This window comes from Onychostruthus taczanowskii, unplaced genomic scaffold (genome assembly GCF_017590055.1).
Source record: "Onychostruthus taczanowskii isolate IOZ18803 unplaced genomic scaffold, ASM1759005v1 scaffold68, whole genome shotgun sequence".
Taxonomy (NCBI): domain Eukaryota; kingdom Metazoa; phylum Chordata; class Aves; order Passeriformes; family Passeridae; genus Onychostruthus; species Onychostruthus taczanowskii.
Genome location: NW_024504566.1, coordinates 4008398 through 4026120, shown reverse-complemented (window position 1 = coordinate 4026120; position 17723 = coordinate 4008398). Strand labels below are relative to the sequence as shown.

At 36.3% G+C, this 17723-nt stretch overlaps 1 protein-coding gene across 1 annotated transcript in view; it reads right to left on the bottom strand.

Annotated features, from left to right (window-relative positions):
• Positions 1 to 17723, bottom strand: part of DOCK4 (dedicator of cytokinesis 4) — a 161470-nt gene that overhangs the window by 46854 nt on the left and 96893 nt on the right. Inside the window, exons 26-28 of the mRNA XM_041421047.1 lie at positions 16553 to 16687; positions 12509 to 12607; positions 6142 to 6236 (exon numbers count right to left, since the gene is read on the bottom strand). Of these exons, the coding sequence (XP_041276981.1) occupies positions 6142 to 6236; positions 12509 to 12607; positions 16553 to 16687 (329 nt within the window). The remainder of the gene's footprint in view (positions 1 to 6141; positions 6237 to 12508; positions 12608 to 16552; positions 16688 to 17723) is intronic.

Sequence of the window (17723 nt, the reverse complement as noted above, 5' to 3'; positions counted from 1 at the left end):
AAGCATTAAATTGGTTTTGAAAATAGTCAGAAGTGAATACTTATGGAGAGAAAAAAAGATAAACACAGACTGATCTTTTTGCTGTTATGTATTTTACAACAATCAACTGTTTAAAGATCTTCTGAGAAAAAAAGGTTATATCTACACAATTCATTTAATTACCATCTGTCTATTATTACTACATTTAGTTCTTCTTTGAACATAATTCTTGACCAGCATGTTTTTACAATGCTAAAATATGTTTCCCTTTCTATATTTTAGACTTCATTTTTTAAACTATTATTTGCAATGTATTCAAGACAAAAAGACTTAAGAATAATAACAGCAATATATATTTCAAGGTTACAATACTTTTCATTTTTACAACACTGGAGAATTAAATTTTAGCCAAGGCACCTAGAATATAAACTATATTTTTCTTCTAGCACTTTGGACAGTTTTCACATTTATAAATAAAAACTGGCTATGTACAATTTAACTTATTAGTAGTTTAAATGTTTACTTCCATCCTTCTACTTTTAAAATTACTGTCCCTGCCAAACTTTACCTTCTGTTTGATGTGCCTGAACACCTGCACCAGCCAGTTCTGAGTCTGTTTTTAGAGCAGGTCTAAAGGAAGTATAAGGAAAGTTAATAATCGAGGCACGGATAAGAACAGAGCCCTGTCATTCTTGTTGTTGTGCATGATTTAATTCAAGATCCATATGCTTCACAGAATGGAAATAGTTTGTATATTTCAGGAAGACATTCTGGTAGAAAAAGTCAGTTTATCAGAATTTTTGCTATATGAAATTTCCACCTAAGCCCAAAGTAATAAATCCCTGAAAACATTACTCAAGAGAAAATTCCACAAGATCCATAACCATACTGCCAAGTTTACATTACATAGTTCTATTTATGTCTGAGACAATTCCTATCTTGCTACATTCCTTCCATGGAAGGTGAAACTGAAAGGAAAGATCTGCTTCAATTTTTATGAAGTGAATAAAGTAGACAAATGCAACTTTTAGAATATTTTTGAAGGATTTTCCTGAGATAACAGAATAATTGCAATGCAAGTATTTCTTCCTACAGGGAACTTAGCTCAGGTTTCATTTGTTTGGTAAGTGAAAGATATCATATGGACTAGTTGATAAAACGTGGGTCTCTAATATGAGAGGGTATGTTGTAGATAAAAAAAACCTCAAAACACCAGATGCAACACACAAGGTTGAAGACATTGTTTTTGACCCACCATCTGTTATTCTGAATCTACAAAAGTCTAAAATCAGGTAGAACAGAAAACAAGCTAGGGCTGGGGATGCTCATATACAAAAAAAGCTGAAATGCACAAAGCAGAGGCAGCAGCCAGAGGACAGCTGCCTGATTCGGTACAGGATTCACATTCCAAGTTGATTCCTAGCCAGTGACTGCCAAACAACAACAACATTCATTTGAAATCCATCTGAGTATCAAACTATAAACTACTCAGTTTGTGACAAGACTTGCTTTTCTTCCTCTTACCACCTGCTACATATTTGTTCAGAATGCCTGTTTTACAGGAGAAAACCCTCTACTTTTAGCTACTGAGTTTTTCTGGACTCATACACAGGATGCTAACCCAATGTCTGGTAAGGCCATTGATAATGGAATGGCTTTTCCATCAAATTTTCAGAGCAAACCTTTCTGCAATAAGCTGTTTGAAAAATCCAGAAGTTCAACAACTGTTTACTGCCTGGGCTATGTTCTGGCAACTTGGCTTTTGTCTGGGGAGCCAGTGGTAGAAAATAACAGTTTTCCTTTTCCATGCTGGTACAGGACAACTGTATAACATTAGCTTCTCATACCATTCTTTACTATTTCAAAGTGAAATAACCCCAAGCACAGAGGTATTCAAACAGAAAAAAAAAATTCTTTCATATTTCATAAAGAAATTAAATAAATCTTGAATCATGTATATGTGTATGTATCTATTGTTATATGTTTATGAGCTTATTTATATATGCATGCCTGAGTATATATGTTTTTTGTGAAGGACTGAATGCCAGGTTCAGTTGCTAGCAACATTTTGCATTACATAAAAACTTGTTAGCAACACTATGTATTACATAAAAGCAAGAATTTTTGTTCATTGTAGGAGTCTCAGACTCCCACACCATAGGAGCTAACAGGATTGTTTAGAGCAGCCATTATGATGACGCTAATGCTGATTTGATACCTTCCCTTGCTGTGTATTCCATTTGAGTTACTTTTATAATAATAATAGTAATAATAATGTATTTTAGACATTACTGAATTTTATAACCAAAAGGATTCTCTGCTTGAAGTACTTATGCCCAACTGTCAGTAGATACATTTGTAATTTCAGTGTGAGCAACATATTATGTGAACCTTACTTTATAGATAAATTATTTTACTATTAATAGTACTATTTGTACATCTATTTGCATGCTTATAATATTGAAATTGAGGATTGGATGACCTAGCATCTCTACAATTAATTGGAATGCTAAAAGGCTATACATAGTTAATTACAGAGAGATCTTGAAAACTAAAGCTTCTTGTATATCAAGAAGCAGAAAATTAGTTCTTTGTTCTTTGTGTCTTTGCCTATGATACATAGGCATAGTATACTATGAATATCAAAGATTTGCTCAGCAAGTAGTTGAAGCTCCTTTGCTCTCCATGTCCCTCCTCAACTGTTAATAACATGACACACCTGAAAATTTCAGCTGAGTCTGTTAACTGCTCTCAAAATATGCCAGGCAAATAAAGTAGTAGACAAATCATTCTTCTCCTAACCTTAAGGTAACTGAAGCCAGTGACCATTACACAGTGATTTCCAGTTGAAACTGTGAAAGTCTTCTCCAGAAGCTTCAATTTTAGTCAGGCATATTTTGCTATAAAATTTAATATTTCTCTCTGGCACTAGGCAACCGATCCAGACATGTTCCTATATTATGTGGTGCTCCCCTGCAGTTACAAATAGAAGCTAGATACTATCTATTTGATGTAGAAAGAAAGTCCACTTCTAGAATGAAAGAAATTTAAATAATATTTTCCATAGTAAACATAAAGCCATATTTGTCACTCAGTAGTAACATTCATGTTAGAAATATTAAATGACCATAAGTAATTATTTTGCTTTCCTGCACCTGTGTTGATTAGCTCAGATATTACAGGGTTATGAAGCTTTAAACAGTTATTTCTGTCTCTTTGCTCAACTGTTAGAAGCTAAGGATTTTTTTTCATGTTCTCTTTCCATTACAAAATACAATGGAAAAAATCCATTTCTCTGCTTTAGTGCTAAGTTTGCCATTTAAAATGTTACTTTATTTCTCAAATTTTAGAAGTCAATTAGCAGTTTATAATGTTAGCCATTAATACTTTCACACATTAGGCATGAGAACATTCAGAACTATAGATCATACATGTGTTCTCTTGAAACATCTTAGTATCTGGACAGTTATAGATTTGACTTCTTGAGCTCATAGTATCTTCTGGTTTTGGTGGGTTTTTTAAATTTCCCAGACAGCATCCAAGTATCAGATGCTACATAATTACTGAAAACATTGCAACTAGAAAGAAGAAAAACCACTAGGAGCCAGAGGGCAGTGAGATTTTTATGTGTAAATATTGTAAGAATTATGGCATTTTAAGACTCAGAAATATTTCAGGTAATTCTAGTTCTGCGTACATAAGTAAGAGAAAAAAAAAAAAGTAATTTCTCCCTCAGAAAAAGCTTATTCCTTGATTTTATCCTTGCTAAGACTTATTTCTTCCCTAGGCTCAGACAGGCTAAATCTCTCTTCCTGTAAATATCAGACAGTTTGAATTCTTATATGAGTCTATGGACAGAGGGAAAAGCAGTGCTGCTGTTGATGTGACAGCAGTGATAGGGTATGTGATGGCACACACACTGCCTTCAGGTGAGCTGCAGTCTCATGAGTGAAAGGCCAGACAGATCAGAAGGCAGCCATGAGATACAGGAAACACAGCACCTGGTTTATTCCTAGGAAGCAGAAGTTTGAAAAGACCCAGACTGTTATTAGATCACTTAATTCTGCTCTTAAAAAGCTGGGCTAGACCTTCTAGCTTTTTCGTTTAGAGATGAATGGAGCAGAGAGTTCAATTAGTTTTGCCTTTAGTTCTGAAGAGTCTCAGATCCCTGGAAGTGCTCTGGCTGATGAAATGAAGCTCAGGGAGAACAGCTCAGTTCTCTCTGTGGGGCAAGCAGTGCCCTAATTTCGCATTCTGCCTCTAGGATCTTTCCTTTGCACTTAAATATTTAGGGCTAGAACAACTCTAGCAAAGCTACTACTCTGTGCTTTTGAACACCTTGAGGAAGCTGAAGGAAGGCAGTCACTGCCATTGCAGTGAGGGACACGAAGTAAAGGAAGAAGCTCCCATTCAGAAACAGCTCTGGAAAAACTACTTCTCTGCAGCTGATGAGAGAACAGACACAGATTTTCCTTTCTGCTGCCTCAAAAAGGAACAGAATAGAACATAGAAATAATGAGGCTTCAGCCTTCAGCACACATTTAAGTACACCTGGTTAGCCCCCTGTTTCACAGCAAACTAGCACTTCCTCTGCATAGGAACAGATTCCTAACCAAGCAATTATTCAAAGCTGAATTGGTAAAGATGTGCTTATAGCCCACGTGCTTTGTGGGCAGAAGTTCTTATGCAATTGTGTTATCAGGATCAGTTAGCTGGTGTGATGAGCTCCTCGTGGCCAATTCCCACCAGCAGTCATTGCCACCTGCCTATCTTCTTTGCCTGACAGAACTAGGCATAGACTCACCTTCTAGATGGTCAGAAACAACATGACATGCATTAATAAAGGGGTATGTGCGGTGATTACTGAAATACTGGAGAAGAAAAGTGCTCCTTTTGCAGAACTTGGTATCATCTGAGAATCACCAGCCATGTAACATATGCCAAGGTCATTCCTAAATCTTAGTTCTGTACATGTCAGCTGTTGCAAAGCCATCTGCTAAGCCAGTTGTTACTGGAATATATAAAAATTTCTTAGAGCATTTACTTTGTCTAAAAGTTCCTCTTTTTTTTTTCCTTCTTCCTTGTGCTTCACTGTTTATTTCTTAATTACCAAATGCAGGCTGGTATCAGTCATACCTTATTTAATATCATACACAGAAACAAACAATCATATCCATTCTTTAATTAATTTTTTTTTTCTGGAATTCGAACTTGAAAAGATTAGCAGCACTGAAGTAATAAAAATTAACAAAAAATTGTTTTAAGTCATGACAAAGTTTGAACAAGTACTGTTATGCTTAAATATCCGTACACACACATAACAAATACAGACTGCAAACCCAAGTGTTGTTAGATTTAATTGTACCAATTCTATTGCTACTAGTAGTATGCACAGCACCACAAATTTAAATTCTCCTTGAAGCTAGCAGGCACAATGCAGACTAAAACTGTATTTTAATCAGGCATTGCAATACCTATCATGAAGGTTTAAGTCAATCCTTCATTCTGGATTCCTAGGTCTGCCCAACACAACGCTCCTCCTTGCTGACACTGATGTTGGTATAACTGTGCTGACTGCTCAGCTGGGTTATCTCATCTAAAACTAAGACTGCAAAAAGGATAGGTGGTGATAGAGGTAAAATAAAACTTAATATATTGTTCTAATTACTTCTCAGAAATGCTGGGAACCCATTTCTTTAAAAATAAGGCCTGAGCAGACAAAGAATGACTGATGGGCTGGTTTCATGTGGAAACCTCACTCCGCAGTGCTTAGAGCCTTACATCGCTGTTGGCTTGTGCTGTACCTAATTTCCTGATTTGTGATTTTTGTGATTTTTCTGACAATCACTAAATGAAAAAACATGCAAAGCATTTTTAACAATATTACAGTTGATAATTTCTTCTTGAGAGCAAACAGATCTTTACCAACTCAGAATTTCAAGAAACAGATTTGAAAAGAAGTTCCTTAGAGACTTGTCGTTTGTTACTTGGAAAGCAAAGCTGTTGATGCTTTGCAGCTCTAAGTGTTTCTGAGTTTCCTGTTATATGTGCTTACTAAAATTCAGAACAGAAAGAAGTATAGATTATATAATAAATTTGCAGTATAAAAGAAGTGCAGAGATTTGAAATCTTAAATTAAAAAAAGTAAAACTGCAGCCTTACTTGTTTGCAACCAAACGCATCACTGTCCAGTCTTTTGGAAACATCTCTGGTCGTATTAGTATCCGAAATACTGTGAAAATCTGCAGCAGGAAGTCCTTTGGAAGGAAAAGAAGTAGTCATATGTCTTTGCTGCTTTAAAAAGAGCAGTGATCTTTAAAAATATTTTAATCAGAGAGAAAAAAAATCATTATAGAAATAGCAGAATTGCACTTATTTTCACCATAGATAAACCTCTGAATGCTTTTTTTTATTACTTCCCAAGAATTTTCAAATAGTGATTTAATCCTTTCTTCTTAAAATGATGAAAATAATATAATGTGCCATTTGATTGACAGCAATGCATAAAAGAAATGTCAAAGATGCATTTGGTTTCCACCCATACACTTCCACAAATGTGATGTTGAGAACAATTTGCAAATCAAAAAAGCACTTTACAAACACCAGAGAGTTCAGAATATCTCCTTAATCATGCCAGGTTTTCATCACTTTGAGATTCATTCTAAAAGCAGCAGAGAGAGCGTAAGGACAATTTTGTCATTGACGTGACAAAGACCAGTGACTCCAGTAGAGATGCCCAGGCCCTGTAAGTGGCAGTGCAGCTGGCTGGCTGTGTGCAGGTCACTTAATCTTTCTGCTTCATTTGCTGGATCAAAAAGAACAGTCAACACCTGTGAGCTACTTTGAATGTAGAAAGCACTGGCTGAAGGCTTTTAGCATTATCATCTCCTATGTCATGTAACTCACTAATAAATAATGAAACTCTTCCTCTCAGCACATTTTTTTCAGTTTTTCTTTTCGCAAATAAAACGAACAAGGGACCATCTTGATTATGTACAGTACTGCCAGTATTCTTTTAGTATGAAAATCGAGCTGTTGACAACATGAAGAGCATGAGGCAAGTGATATAAACACACCTAACAGAACCAGTGCAGTACCTGACCTTGAAATGTTTGGTATTCATTCTGCCCACATCATTTGTAGAGAGTTACTCCGAAACACAGATGAGATGCAGATACAAATAATTTTGAACACCAAAATATATTCTCAAGTGCATTTATCAAAGTGTAGATGACAGGCATTGCACAACAGATGTCTTTCATTAGAGAATCACTGTAAAGGGGGATGAATACAGGCACTGGGTAAGGCAGATGAGATCCCCACAGCCACCCACCAGAGAAGATTACATAAAAGAAACAACCTGTTTTCTGAGAAAGATGCCAAAAAATTATCTGTATTAAACAGTATAAATGATACTCACTGCAGATAATGTACTACTTGAATGCAGGTGACCAGCTTTACAGATAAACAACTACCTACCTCTACAAACAACACAGTTATGCCAAGCCATTTTTCTATAGGTTTGCACCTTGTACTTAAGTGCCTTTTTATTTTGCAGAGTTTACCTCCCTCCCCAGTGAATAATCCCACAGCTCTGTGCCATCATCCCAACAATATGGCAATACCTTGAACGTTTCTGCAAATCACCTCACAATAACATCCCAGATTCTTTCATACTCCCTTTTTATCTCCTGTCCAGACACAATACATGCTTCTGCCATTAGGGATCTCACCAGTGGACTGCTGAGCTGAAGAGGCCAAATGGCTGTTATTGAGAAACCTCAAAACCATGCAGTGGTACGAAGATTTAAAACCCAAGGGCTGTGTGAGGTGGAAACACAGCACCTTTGAGACAGCTTGTTCAAAAGTCATTAAGAATAACAGTCAGAAAGGAAGATCATATGTACTTCATTTCTTTGAGTAACTAGGCTAGAATCAGAACACATCTTTTATTCCAAACAAACTTTAAAACAAAGCAAATGTAGACTCTGGCATTACATTTTGAATCATTAATACCAGGCTAATTATTTCTAATTTTCATTGAAAAACATAGAAAATTGTGTCATCAATGTAGCAATATTAGCTGCAAAACATAGATTTAGTAACAGATTTTAACATTTAAAAAACATTTTTGCCGACAGCATAAGTGAGCTAACATTTGGTTGGATGAGTACAGATAGCATTAATGTCTCATATGTCTTCTATCTTAAAAGAAAAAAAGGAAATAATTTTGTCCTTTACATACTCTAAATACCATCTCTTAATATTTCTACTTAGTGTACATAAGGTCTAGTCCTATTTGTAAGATAATACTAGATATTATCTTATTAGTAGTACTAAATTGGTACTAAACTATAAGGTCTAGTACTAAATCCCACCACTTAAACAGCTTCACACTTGAAGGATGGGAGGCCATCCAGAGGGACCTGGACAAGCTCAAGAAGCGAGCTGGTGGAATGTCATGAGTTTTACAGGACCAAGGGCAAGGTGCTGCAGCTGGGTCTGGACAACCCCTGTAGCAGCACAGGTTTGGGGATGAACAGATCCAGAGCAGCCCTGCCAAGAAGGACTTGGGGTACATGAGAGGCTGCACATGAGCAGGCAAAGTGCCCTCCCAGCCTAGAGAACCAATTGTATCCTGGCTGCATCAAGAGAAGCGTGGCTAGCTGGTCAAGGGAGGGGATTCTGCCCCTACTCCAGTCTGGTGAGATACCACCTGGAATGCTACATCCAGCTCTGAGGTTTATCGTTGGATCTCTTGGGTCCTTTATACACCTATGAAGAATTTTCATCTGGGTCAACAGTCCACTTTGAAGGTAAATGCATGATGCTCCATTGCTTTGATTCACACTGTAGGATTATCAGACTACAAAGGTTTTGTAGAGTGTCCAGAGTGCCAAACGCCAATAAGAAAGAGGATGGTTCCACAGTGAGCTGTCAGTTCCTGGGCAACTCATCCATCCCTTGGCCAGTTCCTTTCCCAGAGCTTCTTTGCTTCACTGCTTTCTTAATTTATATCAGAAGCCACCTAAATTAGTGGCTTTAGAACTACCCCTCTGCCCCAAAACTCATCCTTTCACAAGTCCCATATGTGATGGACGGCCCTGCAGAGCAGGAGAAGGATGGTGGCTGAACAGAGCTTCTCCACCAGAGACACTCCCCATGCCCAGGGACCTGACACAGCCTGTGCCCAGGGGCCATTAGAGAACAGTGGCATAAACTCCACTTGGTATCAGGGTATGGCACCCACCTTACCCTGCTCAGCCCTTAGAGCTGGAAGACAGGGATGACAGAACTGTAAGATTTACACCCATCTCCATGAAATATTTTTTTTTCCTTCATCAAATCTCTATTCTGTCATGTTATGTGACATCAAACTGCCAAAGAATAAAAACTAGGCCTTCTGGTAGGTGCTTACTTTTTTTGTTTACTTTTAATCTCTTAATTAAAAACCCCAAACATATTGATCAAAGCCACTTTGCTGTGGTCAAAGCTGCATTGTCCTAACATATACTGTTTTTTGCATTCACTTTCCCACTGATCTCTTCCTGTTCATAGCCTTCCACTGTTACCTTTTGTCATAAATTATATTTGAGCTTTTCCACAGCAACAACTATTCACCTAGAAGGTTGCCTCTGTTATATAAATTAGAGTAAAATATATTTACTAGGAGTGGAAAGCATTTTGTGGTAAGAAAAAAGAGCATACCTTTCAGATAATATTGAAAGATAAAAGGAAGCATTTAAAATTACTATCTTGTTAAAGTCAGGGTTTCAAAAAAGTGAGTGAAGTATAGCATCTGGTTCTACCACTCAGCCATGAAACCCCTGTCAGTTCTTTTATACTTCATTTGCATGTTTTCAAATATAAAATGCTTTCCCTATCTTCTGCTTTGAGTGGAAAAAACCTCTCTTAAGAAACTGAAAAAAACAGTCACCATGTCAATTACTTAAGATAAATATATTTACAAAATAAAGAGAATATTTGCATAAGCAACCACTCTTTTAAGGCATCACTTAGATGCATGTCATATAAATATGTATACATGTCATTCCTTCAAAGTCTCCATTCTGCTTCTCTTTGTTTAACAAGCTGGAAACAGCCTTTAGTAAGTTTGGTATACACTGCTAAAAAAAAAAGAGAACTCCAAAACCTTCTTTCCTTCTTTGCAAGTACCTTCATGAGTGAATTTTTGTTTGGAGATGTCGTTTGGTGGGGTATTTTTATTAACTGTATCACAAATGCTGTGCAAACACACATTCATGCAAGTACTGACATAGTCATTTTGAATATTAGTCTGGAAGAAAGATGAAATGCCACTTGGTAGCAGTGCATAATCATTTAGTATAGATGGTTATTATAACCAGAGGCAGCTACAGCCAAAAAGCAGAGCACAAAACAATTCAAAAGCCTAGGTTACACTCCCTTGTAAATAAGATAAGGTTTCCCTTGGAAACCTCCTATCAGATCTGTAACTCATAATGTGGCTTCAGGAAGACCCAATTCACTTTAATACTACTGACTAGGGATAAAATGAGTAGTCAGAAATGCAGCAAGCTGATGGTAGTTATCACTGAAGTTTAAATCCCAGCTAGCCACTAGATTAACTGAGGCTACCATTTTATGTTCTAAAGCATCTCAGGGAAAAAACGTCTTATTACTGATATTAACACCTTCTGAATTTTCATCTATCCATACTGATATCATCTCCTAAGATATCTCAAAGCAAAGAAAATTCCACACTTAGCAATCAAAGCAGAAAAGTAAGAAGGGAAGTAGCAAGATGGTTTTGATGGCCTAGTCATACACAATCACTTCATGATTAACAGCAGTGGTGGTGTTGCACCCTAGCTCTCATCTGTCCCTCTTTCTCTCAGTGATATTTGATGTTTCCAAGTGAGAGGAAAAAACAATATATTATTTAAGATTCAGAAGAGAAGGCATGCTGCGTTGATGATGATCAGACGACTACCACTGAATCACTGGTTGAGATGATGCTGATTCCATGAGATGTGAATGGAAATAAACTCTGGACTTGAGTTGTTAAGACCTCTGTTGTGATAGCTGATGGCACCAGCTACAGCTGCTTTCCATATGTCTCTGCGTAATAGTAGGGTATGTGTGTGGGGGGAATTCAAATGTGTCAAATCAAACACCATTCAAGCATTAATTCCAGAGATTTTTCACATTCCAAAAGGAAGAAAAGCCTGAATAAACTCAACACTGTATTTCATAGATATATCAAACAGAAATAAAGCCTGGAACCTCTAGGAATATCTGTTCAGAACTCACACAAAAGGTAAAATATTTCCACTAAAAATGCCCAGGTTCCACAATATTTACTAAAAATTGCCTAAGGATAGCAACTATGCTAGGTGAAAATAGATGCTGTATGCTTATATATATATATATATATATATATATAAGCATATATATATATATATATATATATATATAAATATCATTCACCCTATACAACTCCTAGGTAGTGGTCTTGATTTATGATAACTTCTTAGCAGCATTTTCTATCTGTTAAGCTCTATATGAACACCTCACTCAAAGAAAAGGCCCTCACAAATTATATGCTCTCTTCAGCTCAAAGCAGTTATCAGGAATTTAAGTAAATCTGAAATTGCACCATGACTAGACTCCCCTTTCCAGGGCAGCACTTAAGTATATCAAGTGGCAATTAGGGAGTAACGTCTAAAATATATTATCACATTAGGTCATGAAGACTGGCTGAATAATGTGCATAAATGATTAGACAAGATTTTTTTCTGTGGATCAAATTTGGTACTATATAACTTTCCAGTGTCCACTAGAGTGGAAATCGTAGTGTATATGTTTATGCAGGAAATCTTAACTTGAAGAACATTTTTTTAATCCTGCCCCTCCTCCATAATGGAATTAAAAATGTTTTATTTCCAGAAACTCAATAACTCGATTAATGAAACTGGTAGAAGTTGCCTTAAAAGACCTCCACAGCTACTCTTTTATATGACTGAAATGAGCAGACAGACATTATAAGTCTGACACATCCTCCTGCCAATGGACGTGCTGCACAGCTAAGAAAAACGAAGAGTTAGTTGATTATGCATTTCTCAAGCTGCATGTTTGCTATTGCCATACATAATTTAATGAATGAAAAAAAATAAGCAAGTATAATAAGCCAAACATAAAATCCCCCAACCGCCTGACAGTAAGAATCAAACAAGAGCAGTGTAACCTTAGACTGACACCATCTTCAAAAGTGGTTTGGTGTCTAAGTTCATGGCTTTAAAGCAAAGTTATAGATCCCTGCATCCATATTCTCCCTGCTGTCATTGTAGAAGCTATAACAGCCTTGCCCTGCTGTGAGAGTGGACTCAAGTTCCCAAGAAAAGCTGCGCAATAGTTAGCTAATCTGTAAAACACATTGCATTCAAATATTGAAGTGATTCATCAAAGCACAGGGATATCTTAAAGGGAGATAAATCAAAAGGAGAAATAAAAAGGCCTAAGCAAGTGGAAACACAATTCAGTTACTCACCCTCAGATCTTCCTTTGTGTTGAAGCTATCGAGAAGCTGTTGATAATGTCTATCAGTCATTTGTCGCAACAGTGACAATAAACAGGAGACAAATTCCCCCTGTTCAGATAAGCCAAGAGGAGAAATATTATAATGTTTTCTGCACTCGAGCTTAAACTCTTATAGTATAAGCACTTGAAAATAATTAAAAAATGCAAGGGAAATTAATCTACAATTAGGCTTCAACTTCACATTTTGTGAAAATACATAGATTGCACTTCCCATTTAAGGAAATATTTTTCCCTAAATGGAGTTTATTTGCTTAGAAAAATCTATTTTAATTAGTTCCAGCAGGGCTAAACCAGTAAAATTTTTATTTTTTATTTATTTTCCTTGTATCTGTTTTTAAACAAATTACTTAGCTAAAATTACAACCTCTTTAGTCAACTCAGCTTTGAAACAAATATAAACAAACATATTTTGCAAGAATTCTGGGAAGAATGCTATTGTTTTCCTTTAGGGAAGAAATGAATGGAATTAGCTGGGAATTATTAAAAACATTCTGTCTTCTCAAAACCCCAAGATTTGTCAAAAACAAAACTCATTTGTAGGACTGAACAAACTTTGGAAATGTTTTGATCAGAAATTTCTTTGGGTTTACAGAAGAATTTCTCATTGAAAGAGCAGAGAACTGCACTGGGTATCTCCAGTGAGCAAACAACCAAGATATTATAGGAAGGAACAGGTTCTTCCATTCACCCTTTCCTGTCTGCTTATTCACTTTTGGACTGGGAAGAAACACTGAATGGTATCAGTCTTGACTGCAGAATTTATGAGGACAGGGAAGAGTCAAAGGTCTGTTTTGCATCCCAGTGCTTAGAAAGAACAGTTCTGAAATCTCACAAGCTTGCTGAAAATGGGAAATATATTTTCACCTGTACCGGGAATGGAGAATGAGACTGAGAGGACAGGTGATAATAGTACTTTAAAATGCTGTCTTTCATCAGTTTACCAGTGAAAAACGAAGAAGTGAAATTTTGGGAAGATTTCCCTCCATCTTTCATTAAAAACAGAAAATAAGATTAAAAAGAAGTAGTATGTTTTCACAGGAATGGCTGTTTAGATTTTACATTGGAAGGTCTAATTCATTTGTGATTACACCTGGTACACTTGATCATGTGTGAGGTGATGGCTTTCACTGGCATAACGATTCTGAATTTCTTACTTCCCCTTGTTTTACAGTAAACATAGCATTCACAGAAACAGTGAATCACAATCTCAAAACAATATCCTAAGGCTACAAAAATCTCTTAATATTCATGCTCTGGGCGTAAATATAAAGGTTACAGCTGCTGTCTTGTCATATCTGTATATCCAATTGCTAGCTTGAGTTACAAAATTCCTTCCCTGCCTAGGCATTTTAAGCAATCCTTTTTAGTCACCTTTCTTCTATGTTCCCACATTTCTTTCAACTTATATAGTAGTATATTAAAAATCACAACCTATTATAGAGAGCTGTACTATTATAGTTGACAGACAGATTAGTGTCATAAAAGTATCAACTTAAGCGAATTGTTAACTGACTTCTAAATCTGAGCTTTTAATTTGAATCTAGGTAGCTATACAGGCTAGTTTTTAAAATAGCAATGCACATTCAGCCTCATTTGTTGAACTCAACATAAAGATGTATGTTGTAGGATTTTTGCCAGTGTTGGCCACAGATTAACTTTCAAATTATGCACAAAAGCAAATTCCACACACATAACCTTGCTAAAAAACATTTAGGGTCCAATTCCAGTGTCAAAAGTCAAGTCAAGCAGTATACTAAAACCACTTAGGTAGAATCCTTAAGTAATTTTTTGTGTCATATTTCAGGAGCACAATTATTAGAAACCATGGAGCTTTTAATTAAATTCCAGTTCATTTAGGTTCTGAGCGACTGAACTTTCAAGATCTAAAATCAATTACAGTTCATTTTAATTGGACTGCTTTCTGCCAATTCTTTATATGAAAATGCGTTTTTTCTGAACAACGTCCAAAGGTCTAATTCAGTGACAAAACAAAGTAGAAATTTCACTTTCATCATTGCATTAAATTCCATGTTTGCCAATGCAACATCTGTAACACTGAAGCTGTGTCTGCTTCATGCTCAGTTTAAAGCATCACACCCACCTTGCAGGTTACCACTGAACAAGGCTGCTGACTGAAAATCAAATGGTATCCAGCCAGCAAAGCTGCTTGAAAGAAATGGTGGAGACATGGCAGTGTAAAGCCCAGGGCTGCCTGATCTGATGCTGTTTCTTGGTGAAGAAAACCAGTGACACGTGGGCCTAGGAGACCACACTCAGATGGGTTTGGGACTACTTCCACGAGGAAGACTATGTCTCATTCAAAACTATGAGAGAATTTTATTAAGTGTGCTCCCATGGCACATCTCACAAAGAATTTTTTATGACACATGCAGTTTGAAATAATGGCAACATACCGGAACAGACCCTACTGCTGTACTCACATTGAGTACTTTATCATACATGCTCTACAAATAGTTCCAAGAATCTGGCTCCATGTGCTGCCAGAAGCCCATACTGCATGATATTTCTACATAAATGTATATAATTGCCTTATGCTGTGCTGTGAGTCACTTCCACATTAAGTATTCTTTGAGAGCTTGCAGTGACAATAACATGGCTTTTCTGATGCATAACAGAAAATTTTGCAACTCGAAAGCACTTTCAGAGTCTAATTTTTTGATGGTGCAGAAGAATTAGGCTGTCATGATATTTAATAAAAACTTAATCTGCAAGCAAGGGGGTATCTCATAACAAGCCAATAAAATCAGAGCTTTGCTACACTAGCAGTCTAACACGACCACCTTTTCTTCAGCTTAGATTTTCTTGTGGTGGCCTGATATGCCACACAGCTTACATTTGCAATTTTGTAATTTCAAGAAAAAACGTTCCAAACTCTTAGATGCATATTGCTGTTGAACCACAGTGACAAAGCATAATGTTAACAGAGCTTGGTCAGCTCCATAAAATACTCCATATACAGCTTGCTACCTGTGGGTCTAAAGTAAAAGAGAAAAGAAGCCAAAAAAAACCGTGGCAACCCTTTTTTTCCCCTGCAGCTATTAAATGCTTTTGAAATGTTTGATCTCAGAGGAAATTCTGGTTTGAAAAGCAACCCTCTATTCATTAACAAAAGCTGTTACAGTGTAAACACTGAGCAATTAGTTAATAAATGTATAATGAGATGGTAAATCACTCAACATAGTATGTTTTCTGCACTAAAAGCTAACCCCTCACATCTTCCTGAGGTCACATCCCTGGCTATATTAGAACCAATTTGCCCTTGAAAAGCTAAGTGAAAACCTTGCTGCAAACAAAGCAAAATAACACTTCATTTTATTTGATCAATGCTCATCACAGACTTTTTTGTAAATGCCTGTATTTCAACCTTCTAATTTCCATGAGTTGTTACAGCAGGTTCACCAAAACATCATTCACTAATCTTCTAAATCTGTCCTGTATGCTCAGATTCATGTGACAAAAACAAAGCTCAAATGCTCAGCCCAGAGAACAACAAAATGCCCCTCAAGTAATAAATTTAGATTAGTACAAGTTATCACAGATTCTGCAGGCATCTTTAGAGTTGTTTCATCATGAAAAAATGCACGCATTTTAGGAACTATTATTAATTGATACTTTTCCATTTTCAGGAATTCAAACTAAAGGAGAGTTTCAGAAAGCTATTATATTGCAAACAAAAGGATCATACTGAAATAATTACTAACCTGAAAGTCTCAAAATAAATGTTATCTTTTGGGCTTGGTTTTTTTGCTTTGTTTTGGTTTTTTTGGTCTCAATCTATAAATAAACTTAATGAAAAAAATTACTATTTCCACTAAAAGTGAGTAGAACGCAAGAAAGGTTTTCATTGTCCTCCTCATTCTCTCTTTTATTCACAAAATCTAACACTGTGAATTACAATACAAAGACAATTTATTTGTAAGTCTAGTAGTCCAACCAGTGACAATTGTGAGCTCTTTCATTGCAAGAAACTTACAGTCACATCCTGAAACTGGAGGCGCATAGCAGAGCCTGATGGTTGTGGTCGGCTGGTGATCTCCAGGATGGTCCTTAACAGAATATCTAGCAGACTGTTTACAATCACATCGATTTCTTCCAGGACTGACTTCTCCTTAAATAATAAATAAAACATTTAAGATTTTAAAATAGAAATATGACCACAAGTATAATTCCTTCGATGCAGTTTTAGAAATTACAGTTTCACTATGAATGCCACATTCAAGAAACAAGGACTAATCTCTAATGCAGATATTGTTTAATTTTATTATTTTTTTTCCTAACAGCTTTCCATTAATTGCATCACAGAGGACAGTTACAGGGATGACTTTGAATACGTAAATGTTCAAATTAGCATAGCTCTATTTTCACTTGACGTTTAGAAGAAAGCAGTAAATAATATACAAAAATTTTTCGGGCAAGATTTTTATCAGTAACACTTATATATCTTCTGGGGAAATTGCCAAGAAATGCTTAAAATCCAAAAAGCAAAATCCTGTTTTACACTTTGAAACTATCACCAGAAATAAGCAGATGGTGCTCAACCTTCAGGACATGCTTCATCAGTAAGGCCCAGCTATGATGCTTCCCAGCAGCTGAGTAGCACAAACAAATTAGTCATTTATGTGAGCCCGCAACTGCTTGTACACAACATCAAAACAAAGGAATCAAAGTGCTCACTGCCAAAACAGACCGTGAATACCTCAGTTACCAGCATGAAAACACTGGATAAAGTCAAATTTTAATTACTTCCCCTTTCTAATTCAGATGGAAATATGTTGTCCCTGCTTCAAGACTGTTTTACGTCTCTACTGCAGCAGAAACCACCATCTTAATCTGAGCAATTTGATCCATTGTTTAATATGACCCTTCTTCACAGAAACAAACACTTGACAATCAAATGCACGCGACCAAGCTAAAACTCAACTGCCAAACAAATAGATCAAATTTGCTGACACTGAGGTGTAGGAGTGATTTAGGTTTTTTCTTTTGTTTAATTTTTCTTCCTAGACACCCTAAAGCATATGATTTGTAACAACACTCAAAATTCCTTTTTGAACTTAAGTTGAATCTAGTGTCAAGCCATGTTCTCTATCACTTCATCTAGCATCAAAGAACTGTTAAAACGGCTTCTATGAAAACAGACAGTA